Raw genomic sequence first — 19,135 nt, 5'->3', positions numbered from 1 at the left:
ATGAACCTTGGGGTATTTCCCGGACACACTTGCCAAAGAGCTGAAATAGTATAGTGCCTGTGTAACGCTGAAGTACTTCAGACTCCAGTTCATAGGTCCTACCCATCCCTTGCATTGCCTAAGTTGTCACTTAGCTATACTTGTAATAAAAATGTGTTTCCACAAATGTTGGCATACTCATTTATGTGAAAAGCACAAATACACCCTCTTTTACCTCAGTTTAACTGCCTTGTTTGGGGGAAGCTATCAGGAATACAGTGTGAACCACCTATTTAAGTTATGGGGCCATGTCTTGGAAACTGTCCCCAAATATGAGAAGTAGTGAAATATTAGTGCTCATGGTAATTTCACCTGTGCTCAAATTTGGAGATACAAATAAGAACAACAAATGTGCTATCATCAGGATTGCCAGAATGGTGCACATTGTCTTGTTTTGTTGGGATGAGAGTGTGAAGACCTGATCTTCACCACTGCCCCTTGATGAACCCTGTCAGTAGTGACTAATTAGTATGCTCTCTTTAGCTACTAACTCAACAGAAACACAGGACATAGAAAATGAGTGATAGATAGAAAGAGATTGTTAGTATTTTACTTCATTTGTAATTTTTTAAAATTTCTCTTGGTGGTATCACCAGTTAGAATAATAGCATTTTATCTAGAATTAGTTCTAGCATTTGACCCAAGCTTCCTTTATATGCAAGGGTAGATAGAATGGTTGAATACAGTAGTAACACAGGTGGGTCTTATGGCATTGGTCCATGTAAAGACAATAGTGGCACTTTATTCACTTCTAAGTGGGTAGAAGAAATGATTAGGCTCTGACATCAAATCATACAACATAGTTAAGGACTTGCCTTATGTTCTCTTTAATATGTATGTGTGTCAATAGATAGTTGTAGATATATTATATTCAATATAGCTTAAAATGTAAAAATACAAAGATTCACATGATGAAAATAAAACCCATAGTCTTTTTATTTTTTTATGGTTTTCGAGGTAGGGTCTCACTCTGGTCCAGGCTGACCTGGAATTAACTCTGTAGACTCGGGGTGGCCTTGAACTCATGGCGATCCTCCTACCTCTGCCACCCGAGTGCTGGGATTAAAGGCATGCATTACCACGCCTGGAAAAACCCATGGTCTTGAAAGTAATCAATCTCCTGACATGCTTCTTCATCTGTGCTTTTAATAGTATATATTTTGGTTACGGTACTATGTGCTTCCATTTGGGGGTACCATATATGTGAACAATAGGTGTGTGTTTTTTAAATATTTTTATTTATTTATTTGAAAGAGAGAGGGAGAGAGAGAATGGGCCCCCCAGGGCCTCCAGCCACTGCAAACAAACTAGATGCATGTACTGCCTTGGACATTGGGCTTATGTGGGTCATGGAGAATCAAACCAGGATCCTTTGGCTTTGCATGCAAACGCCTTAACCGCTAAGCCATCTCTCCAGCCCATAGGTGTGTGTTTTTACAGGTAATAAGTTAGATACAAAGCTAAAGTCTGTAAATACTTGGCAATTGCTTTGTAACATTGCTTAGAAAACAAATGGGAAAAAATATAGTTATTAAATATAAAGTAGTCTTCACTGGCAAACCATCATTTCTGCACTTAATATCCTTTTGAATATGTCTCCTTTTTTGGTAAAATTATTTTAAACTGTAATTTTATTTCCTAATCTGACTGTTTAGAATCAGAATTCTGAGCTTCATGTGGTTTATTTCTGAGCTAGACCCCCTAGGATTCAAGAAAAACACAAAATATCCTGACTATTCTGATCACAGGGGACCAAAACATTGCACAGTCAAAATTAGGCAAGAAGCACAAAGAGATATTGGCAATGGTTGACTATTCTTTAATAGTTTTACTTTAAGTTGTGAAGTCTTTATTTGGGGATCTTATATCTAAACTCTAGGGAAAATTGGCTCCATTTCATCAACAAAACTTGCTATGTTTCAACTTATATATCTTAAAAATTGTTATGTTTGGCAGCAGTATGATTTGATCCCACTATATGGACATGGTATTGTAGATGTCAAGAAGACTTTAACAATTCATGCGTCTTTAAAAACATGTGGGAAGAATGATTGGAATCTTCCATTGAATGGTAGTACACCTTGTATACCATTTCTGTTTCATTTTTCATTTTGTGATAGGATGTAATGTTCATTGTGCACCCTGAGATGCCCTCAGACACTCCTATATCCACTCCTGAGTTCTGGGATTAGAGTCATGTGCCACCCCATTCAGCTCAGATTTATTATTGTATATTAATTCCAGTGACTATAGCATCAAGGTCAAGTTTTCTATGAGCCATTCCTTCCTGTACTTTCCCTATCATTCTTCTAGCCAGAAAGTTAGTACATCAGCAGCTCACCAGCTCCATACCCTCATGTACACATATAGAACACTTCTTTAGTGATTTGTCACCACCAGTTACCAAGAAACTAACAGTTGTTCTGTTTACTTCTAGATATGACAGGCAAAATGCCAGAAGAATCAGAAAACACTGTAAGAATACTTAAAAAATCACTTACATAGAAATGTAGATCCATAGTCAATCCATGTGCATTCTAGACAGAAATATGTCCTGGGTTGGTTGCAGTTGACTGCAAATCTCATACCAACTGACTCATTACTGTCTAATACACATAATGCTGTTACAACCATGGTAACTGAATGGTACAGTGTTTCCCTCATAAATGATGTTCCTGCTTGCTCTAAGAATTATGTATTTGAGGGATGGGAAAATGGCTCAGTGGTTAAAGGCACTTGCTTATAAAGCCAGCACAGGTTTGATGCCTTAATACCCACATAAAGCCAGATGCACACAGTGGTGCATTCATCTGCAGCCTGTTTTCAGGGACAAAAGGCCCTGGCACTCCTGGAGCACTCATACTTACTCATTCAGACTCTGAAATAAGCTTTAAAACAAATTTACAGAAAAGAATTTGAATTTCAAAGTAAAAATGATATTTTGAAATATACTGTATATGAAATTCACTAGCCTTTTGCACTGGTTTCTTATGTGACAGCTTTGTAGCCATTGATTAAAACCACTGTTTCTCTGTCTGTGGTCCTATGTTATCAAAAGAAAGCAGGACCTATGTGAAGTGTATGGTATGACCTGAACAAACAGTACTTTTTTTTTCCCTATAATTGCAGGAAACAGCCAGATCACAACCTGGTATGTATTTTGAATCCAGTCTTTTATTAAGGAAATATCTTACTGTTTTATTCCTCAGATCCCTGGATTTGAGTTCCTGCTAAGAATGAGGGTTGGTATGTTGTGTTGTAGTGAAAAAGTTCTGACATGATATATATATATTGAATGTCTGTGGAAAACTGGATAAGTGACATGGATCTCTTGTGAGCCAAAATTGCCTTTCTGGTGTAGGAGTGAATAGATTCTCCACTGTCCCTATTGACTTTCTTCTGGAAGCTTGTAATATATATCAATGGAATTTTTTAAGTGCCACATCTATCATGAGTCAAGATGGATATCAGATGATCCTTGTCAGATACACTGTGGAGGACCCAGCATCAGTTAGGTTGTACCTTCTGCTCAGGAGACTGAAGGTGTCTGAAAGGTATCAATAAGGACAAGGAAATATGTGTGGGGGTTCTTGTGCTTTTCTTTTTTCAAAGCATGATTATAAGCAGTGCTGTCTATATGTTGGATATGCCTTGCTTCTGGCTATTAAAGATGAACTTTCCTTGAGGACCTACTCTTACCTTTTCTACCACTGCCAAACATCCAAGTATTTGGTAGCTCCATTAAAGAATTGTGCCCATGAAGTATTGTATTGGATTTTTTTTGTTTTTGTTTTTGTTTTTTTGTTTTTCGAGATAGGGTCTCACTCTGGCTCAGGCTGACCTGACCTGGAATTCACTATGTACTCTCAGGGTGGCCTCAAACTCTCGGCGATCCTCCTCCCTCTGCCTCCCGAGTGCTGGGCTCTTGTATTGGATTTTGGATGCTGACCTAGTTATTAGGAATGTGTAGGGAACAAGTCTCACATGACACTGACATGAACCTGATGATTCGGGATTAAAGTGTGAGACAAGGAAGAAGCAGGTGTTCTCTCTATTGCTTCAGGAACTTAAAACATGCATCCATGTTCCTCTGTCCCTCACTGATCCTGGTTAAGAAGGCACACTCAAGTACCTAAGATGCATTTTGGAGGGAAGAATTTGGCACTCTGTTTTCAGGGTAATTGATGCCACTCCATAAACTATATTATTTTGAATTCTCTTGAACCATTGTCAATGAGATGTTGAGGTTATTTCTTTAAAAATTGTATTAGAAACACAAAAATGTGTGCCTTAGGAAGAGAAAGAAAGGAAAATCCAATTTGATTAAAGGGAAATTGCTTAGGAAAACATTTAACATTTTATACTAAAAGGTTTAAGATTAAGAAATAGTCAATATTCAGAAAGATTGCATTAAAAAATGTTAACCATATGTTGCTAAACAGACTAAGTTGGTTGAACCTGCTGACTGAGCCTGGAAATTCAGGCTATGTTCGTGAATGTTTCAGTGCCTCAGACAAATGTGTATTTAAATACAAGTCTTGAAACAAATGGTTGTTTATTTTTATACTATTTCAGAATCTTCTGAAAATAAATTTTGACTATTTTAAAAAAATTGTATTAGATTCCACTTAGCATGCATTATAACTCAGAAGGAGTGATGGTTTTAAAATATCATCTATCTGGTTTTTAAAGGGTCCACCATGAATGATAGGTCAGTAGACTTATTTTAAGACTGTGTCATTTGTACATTAGCAGAATGTGAAGGTCCCAGGCTACTAATTTCTTTGCTGCTTCTTTGCTGTGGCAGCCACTGAATCTAATCTTCCAAATAGAGTCATACACACAGTACTCTCTGAATAAAACATGAGCCTCATGCTTGGGGTTAACAGTTTTATTGTCTTCCTAGTTGACGACTATGCCATTTATGATCAGCCACACACTAATAGAGAAGACGACAGTGAGGCCAGAGAAAAGGTAAGGCAACCTTTCCTTGCCTGAAATAATTTTTTTTTCTTTCTTCATTTCCGATTTTAGTTGAACCTAGATGTGAAAACATGACTCTGAGCATTATGGATATTTACAAGTATTATGTTCCATTTCTGGAATGGTAGAAGAATAGGCCCTTACAAACTGTTGTCTTGTGCAAAAGGTCATTTTCAAATGGCAGCCTCATGAAATATATGGTACACTAGTTCTCTGCTAGGGTGCATGCATTGTCACTCCTTGTGGTCAGTGTTATATAATTCATGATCTACAGAGCCTTACAAATACATCCCCCAAGAAAAGATCATGACTTTCCAATGATGTACCTTCCATTGTTTGTAAAGCTTTGACTTTGTTAATGTTTCTGGTATGTTGTCAACATTAGGAAGAGAAACATGTGTCAACAAGTCTCATGACATATTACGATGCCTTTGCTTCTCTAATTGCAGATGGCTGCTGTTGAAAGTCAAAACAGTAAGTATTCTAGAATTCCTTGAAGAAGAAACACTGTAAATGATATGATATGTGCTGTATTCTTACCAACTACTCTTTAAAGGATACTGGGAATCTGTGTTTCTTGAGTTGAAAAGTGTGAAGGGTACTTTGAAAAAGATGGTGATTGTTTAGGTAAGAACTTAGATTAAAGATTTCTGCACTTCTGGCAAGCAGTTGTACTCACTAGTTACTTACATGATCCATCATGCATAGTGTATGGATCTTGCATGAATTTGAATACATGTGGTTCATTATGTTTTCCAAAGGTATTGCATACTCACAAATAAAGTACCCTGAACCTGCAAACACTTTACTTTAGTTTAGTTATACAAATTAAGTCATCCAGTCCCCAGTACAATTACACTTGGGGTTGACCAGTTTCCAAATGCCACCTCAGGACAAAATGCAGAAAGTTAGCTCTCATGTTTGTGTATAGACAGTTGAAATCAGGAATCCAGGGGCATGTGCCAGTGCTGTTCCCTTGACTTTGTCATGGAGGCACTAGCCCCAAGGCAGAGTTTAGGATTCCTATTTACTGCTGTTGAACACTAGTCTGTAGTTTTTACATGAGACCCAGCAACACAGGCTTGCCACAATTTTCACATACAGTAGAGAAGTGTTAGGAAGATGTTTCCACAGACCATGGCATAGTTATTAATGTGAATACCTCAAATATGCCCTATTTTTTTATGTCATTTGCAGGTCTTTGTAGACAGAATTAGTAAAAAGGACAAAATGACCCACCTCTGTAATGTCTGGGGTTGTGTCTTAAAATCTCCTCCCAAACATGGAAATTAGAGAAATATTTCAGTACACTTGATACTTTCACCACGAGCCAAAAAGGAAAGCTGTAATGATGCTTACTAAAGACCTTATAAAGGTGACAAATAAGCACAATTGTTTTGTAGTGGCTAGATCCCCATTCAGCCATGGCTAACTGTACTGGCTCTAGCCCACACAGAGATAGTCCCAATTAAGAAAAATGAGTGGCATAATACAGCAAAACCAGAAGGAGAATAAAATGACATGTATCTGGCATGGTTGCACATACCATTACTCCCAGCACTTGGGAGGCAGAAGTGGATAATCACTGTGAGTTCGTGGCCAGCGTAGGAATACATAGTGAATGCCAGTTTAGCCTGAGCTAGAATGTGACCTGATGTCAAAAACATGACATATATTGCTTCTCATAAAAGCATAAGGATGCTAATATCTTCCTCTCTTAAATCATTTATTATTGTATGACAAAGGATTAATATATATATCATTATAGCATGTGACCAGCGTTAACTTCTTTTCCCTAGTATAATGTGTATCTTACCAAGGATAAATTCTTATGCAGTAACTGATAAATACAGAATTTGTATTCATGAATATCAGAAGATTAAAACAGGCTTAACAGATGTGAAGAGACTACTGCAATTCTACTGGCCATCAAGATAGTCTGAAGAAGTGATAGTACTCTGACATTTAATCATAACATGCTCCAAAGACTTGATCCCATCAGTAAAGTGTTGCTTCACATTGTGTTATGCTACTATTACTTAGAGAGTAAAAAAAAAAAAAATACTGCTGCTCAATTCTCTTAAGGTTTCTCATGGTCTTTTATTTCCTGCCAGAAGCCAACAATGGTTATTAATCAGGAACACCCATGAATTCTCTTACTGTAACTAAGCCCTTTACCTTTCATCATATCAAGCAAAGAGCCCTGATTCATTAATAAGTGCACCATCAGTTGAGATTTACTGTGTGTTCTTCTAGATGATTCAGAAGAGGATGAAATTACTCCCTCCACAATGAAACATACACAGACACATTTTGTACAGGTAAAAGAGCTTTATCTTTTGCAAAGTTAGAAAGGATACTTTCATGATTCCTTTATTTTTTGGTCGATATAACTTATTGAAGAATGAAGTTAATAATGTACACTACAGGTTGTAGAGTGTTTGCCTAGGGAGGGAAGGAAATGGAATTTTACCAACTCCTGATTTGAAGAGTGTTCACAAGTGCCAGTGCCATTGGCACACTGAATATTCTGGCCTATTCCTTTGGCTGGAGCAAGTGTTTCTATTTAGATTAAATATTTCAGGGTTTTGTTTTTGGTTTTTTTGGGTTTTTTTTTTTGGTTGGCCTTGAACTCATGGCAATCCTCCTAACTCTGCCTCCAGTTTGCTGGGGTTAAAGGCATGTGCCACCATGCCTGGCTAGTTTTTTCTACTTAGATGTGGACAGACTAACTGTGCAAGGTTCAAAAAGCATGTGTGTTTTGTCTAAGTAACTTATTCTGGTACTTGTGAGGATGTCTATGGTTGGAATAGAGTATAGGTGTTCCCTGAGGTTGGTGTGGTGGAAGATTCCTATGTCCAGTATTGTGGTATTGATAATACTTTTCAGTCATTAGGACCCTCTAGACAATGGGGACATACACACACCCGGCCCTCCCCTTTAGAATATAGGAAGTTCACTCAAGAACAGGATATTTCTATGGTTCTCTATCATGTTGCTGTGTATGTTAGGAACTGTCAATGAAAGCCCAGCAGACAGTGTAGGACTTTGAGACAGCATAGTGTCAAAAGTGTGCTTTCTCACAAAGTAGGCAATTTCACATGCCTTGTGGCATCAAGACAGAAGAGACTAAAACAGTGCAGGACTTACTGTGCTTTTCTGTTCTGTATCCCATTTTCCCAAGTCACTGGGAGAAGAAAAAAATCTGGGCTAAGATAAAACAGCTTGATCTGGAACTCACATTTTTTCCTTTGTCTATTACAGATTGGATCATGGAAGACAGGATTGCGTATGTATTCTAAACCCCCCTCTGAAAAACGTTTTAAATAAGAATGGTGTAAATATTGGTCTTTAGTTGGGTTCACCACTATGATCTCAGCCTTATGAAGGGAACAAGGTTTGAGAGTACAACCTCTGGATTCAGTGGAGTTCCCATTATTTGCTATCAAAATTTTGTGAATGAATGTCTGCCCATATATAGATTTTGTTGTTTTTATTGTGGTTGAGAACATGAATTTTAATCACAATTACCCAACCTAATACCAAGGGAAGTTCCTCAAGAAATAAATAAATTCAAAATGCAGACTTTATCCACATTAACTAGCTCAAAACATATCAAAGCATGTATGGTAGATTTATTTCCCTATGTATCCTTTCAGAGATGAATAAACTATCATAAAGAGGCAAGTGATCAGGCTTACCAACTGTGGGGTACAAAATCCTCAAGAGTTTCCCAAATATGTGGTCCAATATTGCTCTTAAAGTTCCACTTTTATTTATCCTACCAGGGACATCAGTAGGTACTGTGAAAGTTCTGGGCTTTCAGAGTTGGTTATATAGCTCAGTTGGTAAAGAGTTTACCCTGCATGTGGGAAACATGTGGTTCTATTTTCAGCATTACAGAAGGAATACTCTAGTTTTACGATGCATACCAGAGATACTCCAATTTCAGAGATCCCAAGTACTATCATGATTGCCTGAGTGGTCATGAAAGAGGCCAAGCATGGCAGCATATTTACATAATCCCAGCATTCAGGGCTGGGAGCAGAGGTAGAGAGATCACCAGGATCTTGAGGCTAGCCTGAGACTGCATAGTAAATTTCAGATCAGCATGAGCTAGAATAAGACCATACCACAAAAAAATTTTTTTAAACTGAAGAGAAAAAAGTGGATATAGTATTCACGTTCAGACATTCATAAGTGAATGATATAAAATAAAACATTCTTCAGGTGAGATCATAGCTTCTGAGAATAGGAAACACTCCACATGAAAATGTGTTTTGTGTGTGTGTGTGTGTGTGTGTGTGTGTCATAGTGGATATCTATTAGGCATGTGTCATTGTGGTTAGAACTGTTGAAGTATTTAGGCCGATTGACCAGCATTATTAGGAGCCCAAAGAGCAACAAAGCTTACTGATAACATCCACTCATTATGCCAGTCAACACTTGCTAGGCAGGGTCAATCATTCTTTTGGTAGTGCACTTAAGAATGTGAGCTGGTGATGGGTAAATGAAAGTAAACAGTGCCAATCCACTCAGTGGATTTCTATCAACAGTATAGAAAAGTGTGGCTGGATATCATTTTTTCAGACTGTGTTGTACATCAGGATGTGTCTGTGTGCAGACCTTGGCTCTGGAGGACCTTGGTAAGAAGAGTTCACATAGACTAAGAATATAGTTTGCATGAATACAGCATTCAGGAATTCCTGGATTCATTTCCTAGTACTTAACAAAACTAGATATGTTTGAGTACTCCTGTAATCCTACACCTTGGGAGGAAAAGGCAAAAGAATCAGAATTTCAAGGTTATCATAATCTACATTTTTATTGTTTGGAATCATAATGTTTACAGAAAAAGGCTTTATGAAATTTTTAGTGTCATAGTCCAAATATCAGAACAAAAGGATCATATGAATTTAACTATGTTCATTCTTTATAGAGGTTCTAATATGTATTTGGATATTGACAAAGAAACATACCCATAGCTCAGTCATGCTGGTCTTTTCCCTATATTATAACATAGCAGCTTATAGTTTTAAGGGGAAGTTTCATTGTGGAATGGAAAGCATCACACAGCAGACAGTCAGTATCACATCCTGTCATATCAGGTAGAAGAGAGCACAGAGAATATAATATAAGGATCACTCTGACCTACACTCCTCATAATGCAGATGTCAAGCACACACTAAATACCATGATCTGCCAAAAGCCGGTTTAGGATGAGATGTCTACACTAGGAAGCATGTAATGAGAATAGATGTTTAATCTCAGAATAATTACTTTCTTCTGTTTTCCTACCATTATGCTGACATAACTCTATTAGGAATGCATTGTCAGTCTCGGCCCTGATGAAAAAAAATTCTAGATAAACTGTACAAGTACCCTTCTAAGACAAAATATTTCTAGTACTCTCTTGCTTTGATAATAAATCACTGTGTGAACAAAGTGAAGTAATTTTCTAGGTACAATGATTTTGGGGCAGTTCTGGTAGACTGTGTTTTACTGTATTTCATAAGTAAAAGTGGAAGAGTTTTATAGTGTATTTCAAGATGCAAAAGTGCAAATTAACAATTTATCAGTAGAAAACAACCCAGAATTTAAACATGCATGTAAAAGCCTAATTTTTGTTGACCTCGGCCTTTGAGAGGTTAAGGTATGAGGATCAGTGTGAATTCCAGGGCATCCTGAGCTTCTACTGATCTCCAGATCAGCTTGCACTACATTGAGAACCTACCTCAACAACAAAAGTGAGTTTTGTTTCTCATTGAATGGTAGGCTAATATCTACCTATATAATACATCTAGCTCACATCATTATTCTGCACATTTACCCAATTGCTGAGCTAGTCAGACTTCCATAAAACTGGAACCAGATTATCATTTATGTTAAATTCCCATCCACTATGCTTCAATAAACAATCTTTACTATGTTACTCAGAAGCCCTTTTGACTTTGTCACAATGTCATTCAGTGGAAATCAGAGTTCTGCTTTTTCATGCTATTCTGTTTTACTAATCAATATATAGTTAAGATTCTGCCTTCCTCCCTAATGAGTGCACATGAACTGAAAGGTGTCCAAGTATTTACCTCTGCAAGGAAATCATGATTGATTACAGACTGGGTGATTATAGTTACATTGGTCTTGAATTAGCTGCTTCTTCCTGGCATGGGGAGGGGGGCATGCCTGACAAAAATCAGCTTACAGTTTTGAGGGCAAGTTTCATCTTGGCAAGGAAAGCATCACACAGCAGACCCTGGATATCACGTCTGTCATACCAGCTCGAAAAGAGCAGAGAAAATCATCTAGCTCTGGACATGAAGAGGGCTGGACTAGTAAATCTTCAAGGTCCTCCCAGTAGTTTCAATCTCCCCCAGCAAGGCTTTACCTCCCAAAGATTCCACCAGCTGGGCATTAAATACGAGGCTTAATCACAAACATAAGAAGCTCTGGGAGACACTTTACAGTCCAACTCCACAGTTAGTGTTTGCATTCCTAGGAAGATTTCCTTGCTTCCCCCCCCCCCCCCATGGAGGGTCTTATTCTAGCCCAGCTGAACTGGAATTGAATATGTAGTTTCAGGTTTGCCTTGACATCATGATGATCCTCCTACCTCTGCCTCCCAAGGGCTAGGATTAAAGGTGTGCACCATGATTCCTGTCCATAAAAAAAGATTTTCTGGGCTGGAGAGATGGCTTAGAGTTAAAAGTTTGTCTGTGAAGCCAAGAACCCCGGTTTGAGGATTAATTCCCCAGGACCTATATTAGCCAGATGCACAAGGTGGCACATGTGTCTGGAGTTCCTTTGCATTGGTTAGAGGCCCTGGCATGCCCATTCTCTCTCTCCCTCCCTTCCTCCTCCTCCTCCTCCTCCTCCTCCTCCTCCTCCTCCTCCTCCTCCTCCTCCTTCTTCTTCTTCTTCTTCTTCTTCTTCTTCTTCTCTCTCTCTCTCTCCTTCCCTCCCTCCCTCCCTCTTTCTATCCCTGTTGCTCTCAAATAAATAAATAAACACCAATTATTCAAAAAAAGATTTAACAAAAAAGTTTTTCTGAGAATATAGCTCTTCATCTCTACTGGAAAAATATGCTACATTACTGACATTGTATTCCATAGTTCAACTATATTTGGTTTTAGAAATCTTTCTTATGTCCCTAAAGGGACATCACTTGGATCTGGTGCTTTTTGGGGGAAATATTAATATTGATTTAGTTTGCTCAGTAGATTGGCTTACTCAGATTGTTTCTCGTGTGAGTCTTTTTTTTAAATTTTATTTATTTATTTATTTGAGAGCAACAGACACAGAAAGAAAGACAGAGGGAGAGAGAGAATGGGCACGCCAAGGCTTCCAGCCTCTGCAAACGAACTCCAGACATGTGCACCCCCTTGTGCATCTGGCTAACGTGGGACCTGGGGAGCCGAGCCTCGAACCGGGGTCCTTAGGCTTCACAGGCAAGCGCTTAACTGCTAAGCCATCTCTCCATCCCTCTCGTGTGAGTCTTGAAGGAGTAAGTCCTTCAAGTATGAACATCTCATCCACGTCAAATTATGGCTGTAAAACTCTTTACATTATGCCTTCCCATGCTTTACATAGTCTGGGGTCAGCTGTGATAGCCACTGTGTCTGCATGTTCAAGGTCTCCTGGTTCCAAGGCTGTCAAGGCTCTGCAGTGTGTTGGCCTTATGTTCCATGTGACAGTGGGAAAATAAATGTGTCTTGCTTCAGTGACACTTGTTACTGTAGCTCCATGGCCTGGTTTCATTTGTGTTAATTATGTTTATTTTCTAAGTTGACAGACTCATCTTTAACTTCTCATGTTTGAATTACTTTATAGCTCACCATTCTCTTATTTAATTTTCAAATTCTAATTATTATACCCTGTTCAATTTGCATTTCGGTTCTATACACTTCTATATCAATATTGTTTTGTTGCTTGCCATGCTTAATACTAAATTCTTACTTTCTTCAGGTAAATCTATTCGCAGAGCTTTTTCAATTCCTCACTTCTTTGGCTGTCACTTGACACTGTTTCCTTCTTTTGGTAAGTGTTTTGGAAGAGTCAAATTCATCTCTTTCCTATTTCTACTTAAGTCTCATATTGTTCTGATACAATAAATTCATGTGGTGGAATTGTACTGGTCACTTGCATGGGAATTTTTGTTGTTGATGTATTGCTTTGCAGTAGCTGTGAAACCTTCCACACATATACAGTTAGGGGGAGACATCTGTCAGTCAGATCTAGAAATGACAGTTCTGGAAAGTAGCTGTGAAGGAGTACCTTCCAGTTGTCTCTTGCACATGGCTTCAAGTTTTGCATTTTCTTCATGATGGGACTGTTACTGTCTAGTCCACCTCTAGACCTAGAGAGTGGAGGATGGTGCAGGAGAGGTTACGATGCCATCAAGCATCTTGATCATAAATAATGCTTCCTGCAGTGTAAGTATTGGTTGTTTTCCAGGATCCCAAAATGCCTATGATGTATTGTTGAAGGAAGAATTTTTGGCCTGAGACTACAGAGTGAATTCCAGGTCAGCCTGGGCTACAGTGAGACCCTACCTCAGAAAACCAAAAAAAAAAAAAAAAAAAAAAAAAAAGAATTTTTGGCAGTCCTTATGTTTTCTTGTTCACAGATGTCATCACATTCTTCAAATACTGTTAGATCACAGTCTTTGTGACAATATCCTAAAGTGTTTGTGATTAGATACTGCATAGCATGAATTACAACTTACATTGTTTCTTGGCTTTAGAACACCACCCACTGAGGCTCAAAAGTTATCATTATGAGAGATAGGACATTACAGTATTTTCCTGTTTTCATTCTTTGCAATTAGCAGAATGCCAAGGGATAATTTCTCATTTCTTTCCTGCTTCTTATTTAGTGTCTGATTACAATGATGAGACTGTTGGAGTAGTCAATCAATCTAAGTTTTATTGCACAGCCAGTAAACTCCAAGTGTATTCTAAATAAAGCATGAGCCATAGCACCAATGTCTAACAGTTACTCTGTTGTGTTCCTAGATACAGCAGACAGCTCTCTGGATGTGGCATATATAGGCAAAGAAACCCCATTTGAAATACGTGAAAAGGTAAAATGGCATGCCCTTGCCTGAAAAATCAAAGTTGCTTAATTTCCTATTTTTAGTTGAAGATGGAATAAAAAAAGATGACATTGAGCATTATAGATACTCAAAGATAGCCAGGTGTGGTAGCTCTCGCCTTTAATCTCAGCACTCAGGAGGCAGAGGTATAAGGATCATTCAGAGTTTGAGCCCACTGTGAGACTACACAGAGAATTGCAGATCAGCCTGAGCTGATCAGGTGAGACCCTACCTCGAAAAATGAAAAACAAAAAACAAGCAAATAAAAAAATAGACACCCAAAGATAGCTGATTCTATTTACTAGAACAGTAGAATAATCAATTCCAACAGTTCTGTTATGTGAAAGGACCTTTGAAAATGGCAGCATCAGGTTACACACACTGTACACTAGGCCTCCTCATGCTTGGAAGTGGTATCTTCTCCTTGTTGAAGTAGTTTGAATTCATGACATAAAGAGAGATAGAGATATGTTCTCTGCACAAAGATCATGGGTTCCCAATGCTGTGTCTTATCCTTGTTTTATAAGCCCTTCACTTTTTCAATGCTTCTTGTATGTCTTCAATATAAGGAAGAGAAATAATATCATGTGCCCATAAATCCCAAGATTTAGTTCTTATAATGTCATTGCTTCTATTATTGCAGACAGATGCTGCTGAAAATCCCACTGGTAAGTATTCTAGAATTCCTTGGCAAAGGAAAACTAGATGTTTGGAATACTTACTGAATTCTCTTTGATGAGTGACTGTAATTTTCATTTTCTGGATGCTTCATGGATTCAGGATGTTTTGGAGAAAATAAAACACTTTCTAGTTTAAAAGTTATAGTCAACTGTCTGGAAACAGTTGCACCCACATTAGGTTTAATTGGGCTTGTATATGTGAAGAATGCTGGGGCCTTGAGTGCATCTGTGTGATTTTAATTTGAGTATATGTATAATTATGTCTAAGGTTGGGTTTTCTCAGAAGATATTGGGTTTTAAATGCAATGGCCCTCAACACACTCCTTCAAATTCTATGACCAACATACATTAAATAAACATTATGTAAATTATTCATCCAGTCCTCAGTACACTTATGCTTGAAATTGGTTTGATATCACCCCTGATACAGAACCTGAGCCCTCATATTTGAATGTAGACAAGTTGAAACATGACTCCAGATGCATGGACCTATCTGTTCCTCTCTGATTCTGAATTGCATTTATGCCTTGTCATGGAGACAATAGCCCTAGGTCTGTGAGTCTATAGTGCCTGTGTATTCCTGAAGGACTCTAGGCTCTAGTTCATAGATTTTCTCTATCCATAGAGTTGCCTCAGTTGCCACATAAACTATACAAGTTATAGGAAGGTGTTTATACAGACTTTGGCATTGTCATTCCTGTGATGAGCACAAATATTACCTGTGTAAATTGTGCGTAGATACAGTGGTGAAAGCAATAGATAGGACAACAAGAGTTACCCCTGAAAATCCTTAGGACATGTCTTGAAAACTGGCCACAAACAAAATTAGTTAGGTAATTTTGTGCACTTGGTAATTTAACCTTAAGGTAACAAAATGCTCAAATATTTGCCTTGGAGGAATAAACAAGAACTGAAAGTTGGTTGTCTGCCTTGCTGCCACACTTATTCTGAGTCTCTTATGCTTCTGGGTTAAGAGCACCAGGACCCAACTCATGCCGGTGCCCACATGCACATGTTGTTGTGGCTCTCTACTGTGGTCTCTGTAGCCACTAACTCAACAGAAACACAGGACATGGAGAGTAAAGAATTGAAGGAAAGTTGGAATTATCTTCGTTAGGATTGTCAGTACTTTTGTAACCTTTTTATGTTCATTAACTTAGGATCACCAGTTAACACAAAGGAGAGTTTCCCAGTATTAGTTCTAGGGCCCTGAAAAATAATTTGTTTTAAGTGCCATGTGAATTATATAGAATGTTGCAATACAATAGTAATGTAGGCAGGTCTGATGGGGTTTTTCCTTGTAATGACCACATGATTTTTTTTTTCATTAACTTCCAAATGAGCAAAAGAAATGACCAGAGTGTCACTGGTTCATAGTAGATAATTAAGGCCTTGTATACCCTGAACATGTTATGCCCCCATACTGTAGACTCTAAGCATAAATATAAAAACTTACTTCCACTCTTATGGCTTGATGTTCTTTCCACACTTCTTCTACAAGGAAACATAGTATTATACAATTAGAAAGAAATAACCACATTCTGTGGGCCAAGTGCCAAATGCAGTTAGTAATCACTTAGGAAATCTACAGGGAGGGCAAAGCTGAGCACACAGGATCCCCCTGGGACCCATTCCTCCTGACCTGCTTCTTCATCTGCCCCTTTTTATTAGCAAGTGGTGTGGTTACTGTTCTGTGTGTCCTTTTGTGTAAACCATATAAATGATCTAGAGATGCTTATTTACACAGTTGACAAGTCAGCATGAACATATGTCACACAAACTCACATCTGTGAAGATTAGCAATTTATGGATTTCCTAGAGATAAATAGGAAAACTCTGTTTGTTAGACCTAAAGATTTTAGTGTTTCTTCATATGACAATTTAAATTGTTATTTTTCTCCTTGTGCTAACTGTTGTAAATCAGGTCTCTTAACATCACATAGCATACACAGAAGGTTCTGTGAACTGGATGGTGGGATTCAAGCAAGAAATCTCAGTGATATGCTTTACAGACCATGACACAATATCCACTGACTATTCTGATCACAGGGAAACAAAGTAGTGTGATTACAGTTCATAAAGACAACATGACATTGGAAATTGTGGGCTGCTATCTAATGGTTGTACTTTCACTTGAAAATTCTATATTTGAGGATCATGTAGCAAACCTCTAGTGACAGGTATAATTCATTTCCTATCATGGAGACCATTTCACCCTCCAAAACTGGCATTGTAACAACTTAGGTATTCTATTTTTTTAAAAAAATAGCATATACACCATTATTCTGGATCCAAACATATTGCAATGGCCTTGGAAATGTCATGAAGACCTTAACAATTCAGCTGGTTTTCCAAACATGAGGGAAGAAAGACAGGAGTCTTCCATTAATGTCATTGTGCAGTATTGGTCATCAAACCTTCATTATTTGTTTTAGTTGTGAGACAGGGATTTCTGTAGACCAGGGATTCATGAAATTCACTATGATTGGCCTCAAACCCTTCTGGCTTCACTTTTTTGGTTGCTGGGATCACAATCATGTGTCACCCAATTAAGTTCACTGGGAGTAGAGTGTATCATTTATAATTCCTATAACTGTAATGCCAAGGTTTCTATGTGTCATTCCTTCCTGCTCCTTTCCTCTACTGTTCTAGCCATGAGTAGAGCCCACCAGAAGCTTAGTCCACTTACTAAACATCCACCTCCCTGTAGCCTTGTCCACATAGATAAAGTTCCCCAAGCAATCCATAACCATCAGTTACCAGCATACTGACATGTTCTTTTTCATCCTAGGTGTGTCATCAGCACAACCAACAGAGGAACCACAGCATGATGTAAAGCACTGTTCTTTGTCTTCTATAGAAATAGAGACCTCTTTTTCAGTCAATGTGAATAATTCTTGGGCAGACATACATTACTGGGTGGTTTGGAGGTGAATTGAACTCTCCTATAAACAATTTTGGGTCTCTAGGACAATTAATGTCACCCCATTCTTATAAGTAAATGGTAGAAGGATTTCCTCTAGAGCGATTTTGCTTCTCATACTAACGATTGTGTACTTGCTGGGTAAATAGTATTGAGTACACTGTGCATGAACAGCATCCTCCCTTTGTAGTGTTTTCTTTTGTCACAGCTTTTTAAGTATATGGCCATTGAGTGAACCCACTATTCCCCTAAGTTAGCAAAAGAAATCCAAACCTATATATAAATTGAGTGGGATGTCCTGATTCTCATCATGTTTCTTTTGCTATCTGTGCAGGGCTCTACCACATCGAAGCCTGGTATGTATTCTAAATTTGTCATATTTTAAGAAGTATCTTACTTTTTTAGTGCCAAGATCCCTGACCTATGTTCCTGTTGGCAATGAGGGTTAGGTGTGGGATGTCAATGAGATGAAATTATTCTTCCATGAATACTGTACAGTCAGTTTTAAACTGAGGTTGATGTTCAGTGAGCCAGTGTTTCCTCATCTGGTGTTGGCAAGACTTAGTAATCCACTGTCTCTCCTTACTTTCTTATAGAAGTCAATAATGTAGATCAACAGAATTTCATAAGTGGTGTAAGTGTCTAGAGAGAAGATGAATATAAGGAATCATGTTCTTAATCAGATCCAATGAGAGAAAGTTTCAGGAGTCATCACATTATGCCTTCCACTCAGGAGACAGAGAGTATCTAAAAGTCATCAGTAAGCACAAGGAAATATATACCAAAGCCTTATGCTTTTACCTTTTCAGACACAGCATTGGGATAGTGCTGTCTGCAAGATGAGGATATCCTTGTTTGCCTACTATTTAAAAATGGTTGTTTCCAAAAGACATATTCTTCCTGCTCCTGCTATTGGAAAATCTCCAAGCCTTTGGTATTTCTTCTCAGTAACTGTGCCCATGACATGTGTTGAGTTTTAGGCTTTGACCTCTGATACAGGGAATGCAGTGGCTCACAGCTCTCATATGGCACTGACATGAACCTGGAGATAAGGTATTATTGTGTGGGCCCATGAAGAAGCAGATCCTCTTCCTCTGTCCCTTGAGGACTTGTTAGCAGCACCTTAATCTTCCTCTCTTCTTTCTGTATCCAGTTCTAAAGGGGTTGAGTGAGTAGTTAGTCTGGGTTCACTGCATTAGCTGAATATCCTGAGGAGTATAGTAAAAAGGACTTGAGTTCATTATCATCCTCTCCAGCTCTCACTGTGCTGATCTGCAGGTTATACCAGGAAAAGGAGGTTAGAGGCTTGGCATTCATCTTTTGTACCTCTCAGCTTATCATTGAGAAGGGATTTGGTCTCCTAGGTTCATTTTTGGCTTCCTTTTCAAAAATTATTGGATGAGCATCCAAGGTGCCAGA

The 19,135-nt window shown here is 38.3% G+C and overlaps 1 protein-coding gene across 1 annotated transcript in view; it reads left to right on the top strand.

Annotated features, from left to right (window-relative positions):
* The window catches only part of LOC123459466, a 70,442-nt gene extending 52,715 nt beyond the window's left edge, over positions 1 to 17,727 (top strand). Inside the window, exons 31-40 of the mRNA XM_045146087.1 lie at positions 2,477 to 2,514; positions 3,169 to 3,190; positions 4,946 to 5,013; positions 5,472 to 5,496; positions 7,279 to 7,343; positions 8,287 to 8,311; positions 12,985 to 13,056; positions 14,034 to 14,101; positions 14,757 to 14,781; positions 17,585 to 17,727. Coding sequence (XP_045002022.1) covers positions 2,477 to 2,514; positions 3,169 to 3,190; positions 4,946 to 5,013; positions 5,472 to 5,496; positions 7,279 to 7,343; positions 8,287 to 8,311; positions 12,985 to 13,056; positions 14,034 to 14,101; positions 14,757 to 14,781; positions 17,585 to 17,727 — 551 coding nt within the window. The remainder of the gene's footprint in view (positions 1 to 2,476; positions 2,515 to 3,168; positions 3,191 to 4,945; positions 5,014 to 5,471; positions 5,497 to 7,278; positions 7,344 to 8,286; positions 8,312 to 12,984; positions 13,057 to 14,033; positions 14,102 to 14,756; positions 14,782 to 17,584) is intronic.
* Positions 17,728 to 19,135: the final 1,408 nt, after the last annotated feature.

The sequence above is a fragment of the Jaculus jaculus genome, chromosome 3, assembly GCF_020740685.1.
Source record: "Jaculus jaculus isolate mJacJac1 chromosome 3, mJacJac1.mat.Y.cur, whole genome shotgun sequence".
Taxonomy (NCBI): domain Eukaryota; kingdom Metazoa; phylum Chordata; class Mammalia; order Rodentia; family Dipodidae; genus Jaculus; species Jaculus jaculus.
This window is presented reverse-complemented; position numbering and strand designations above follow the sequence as displayed.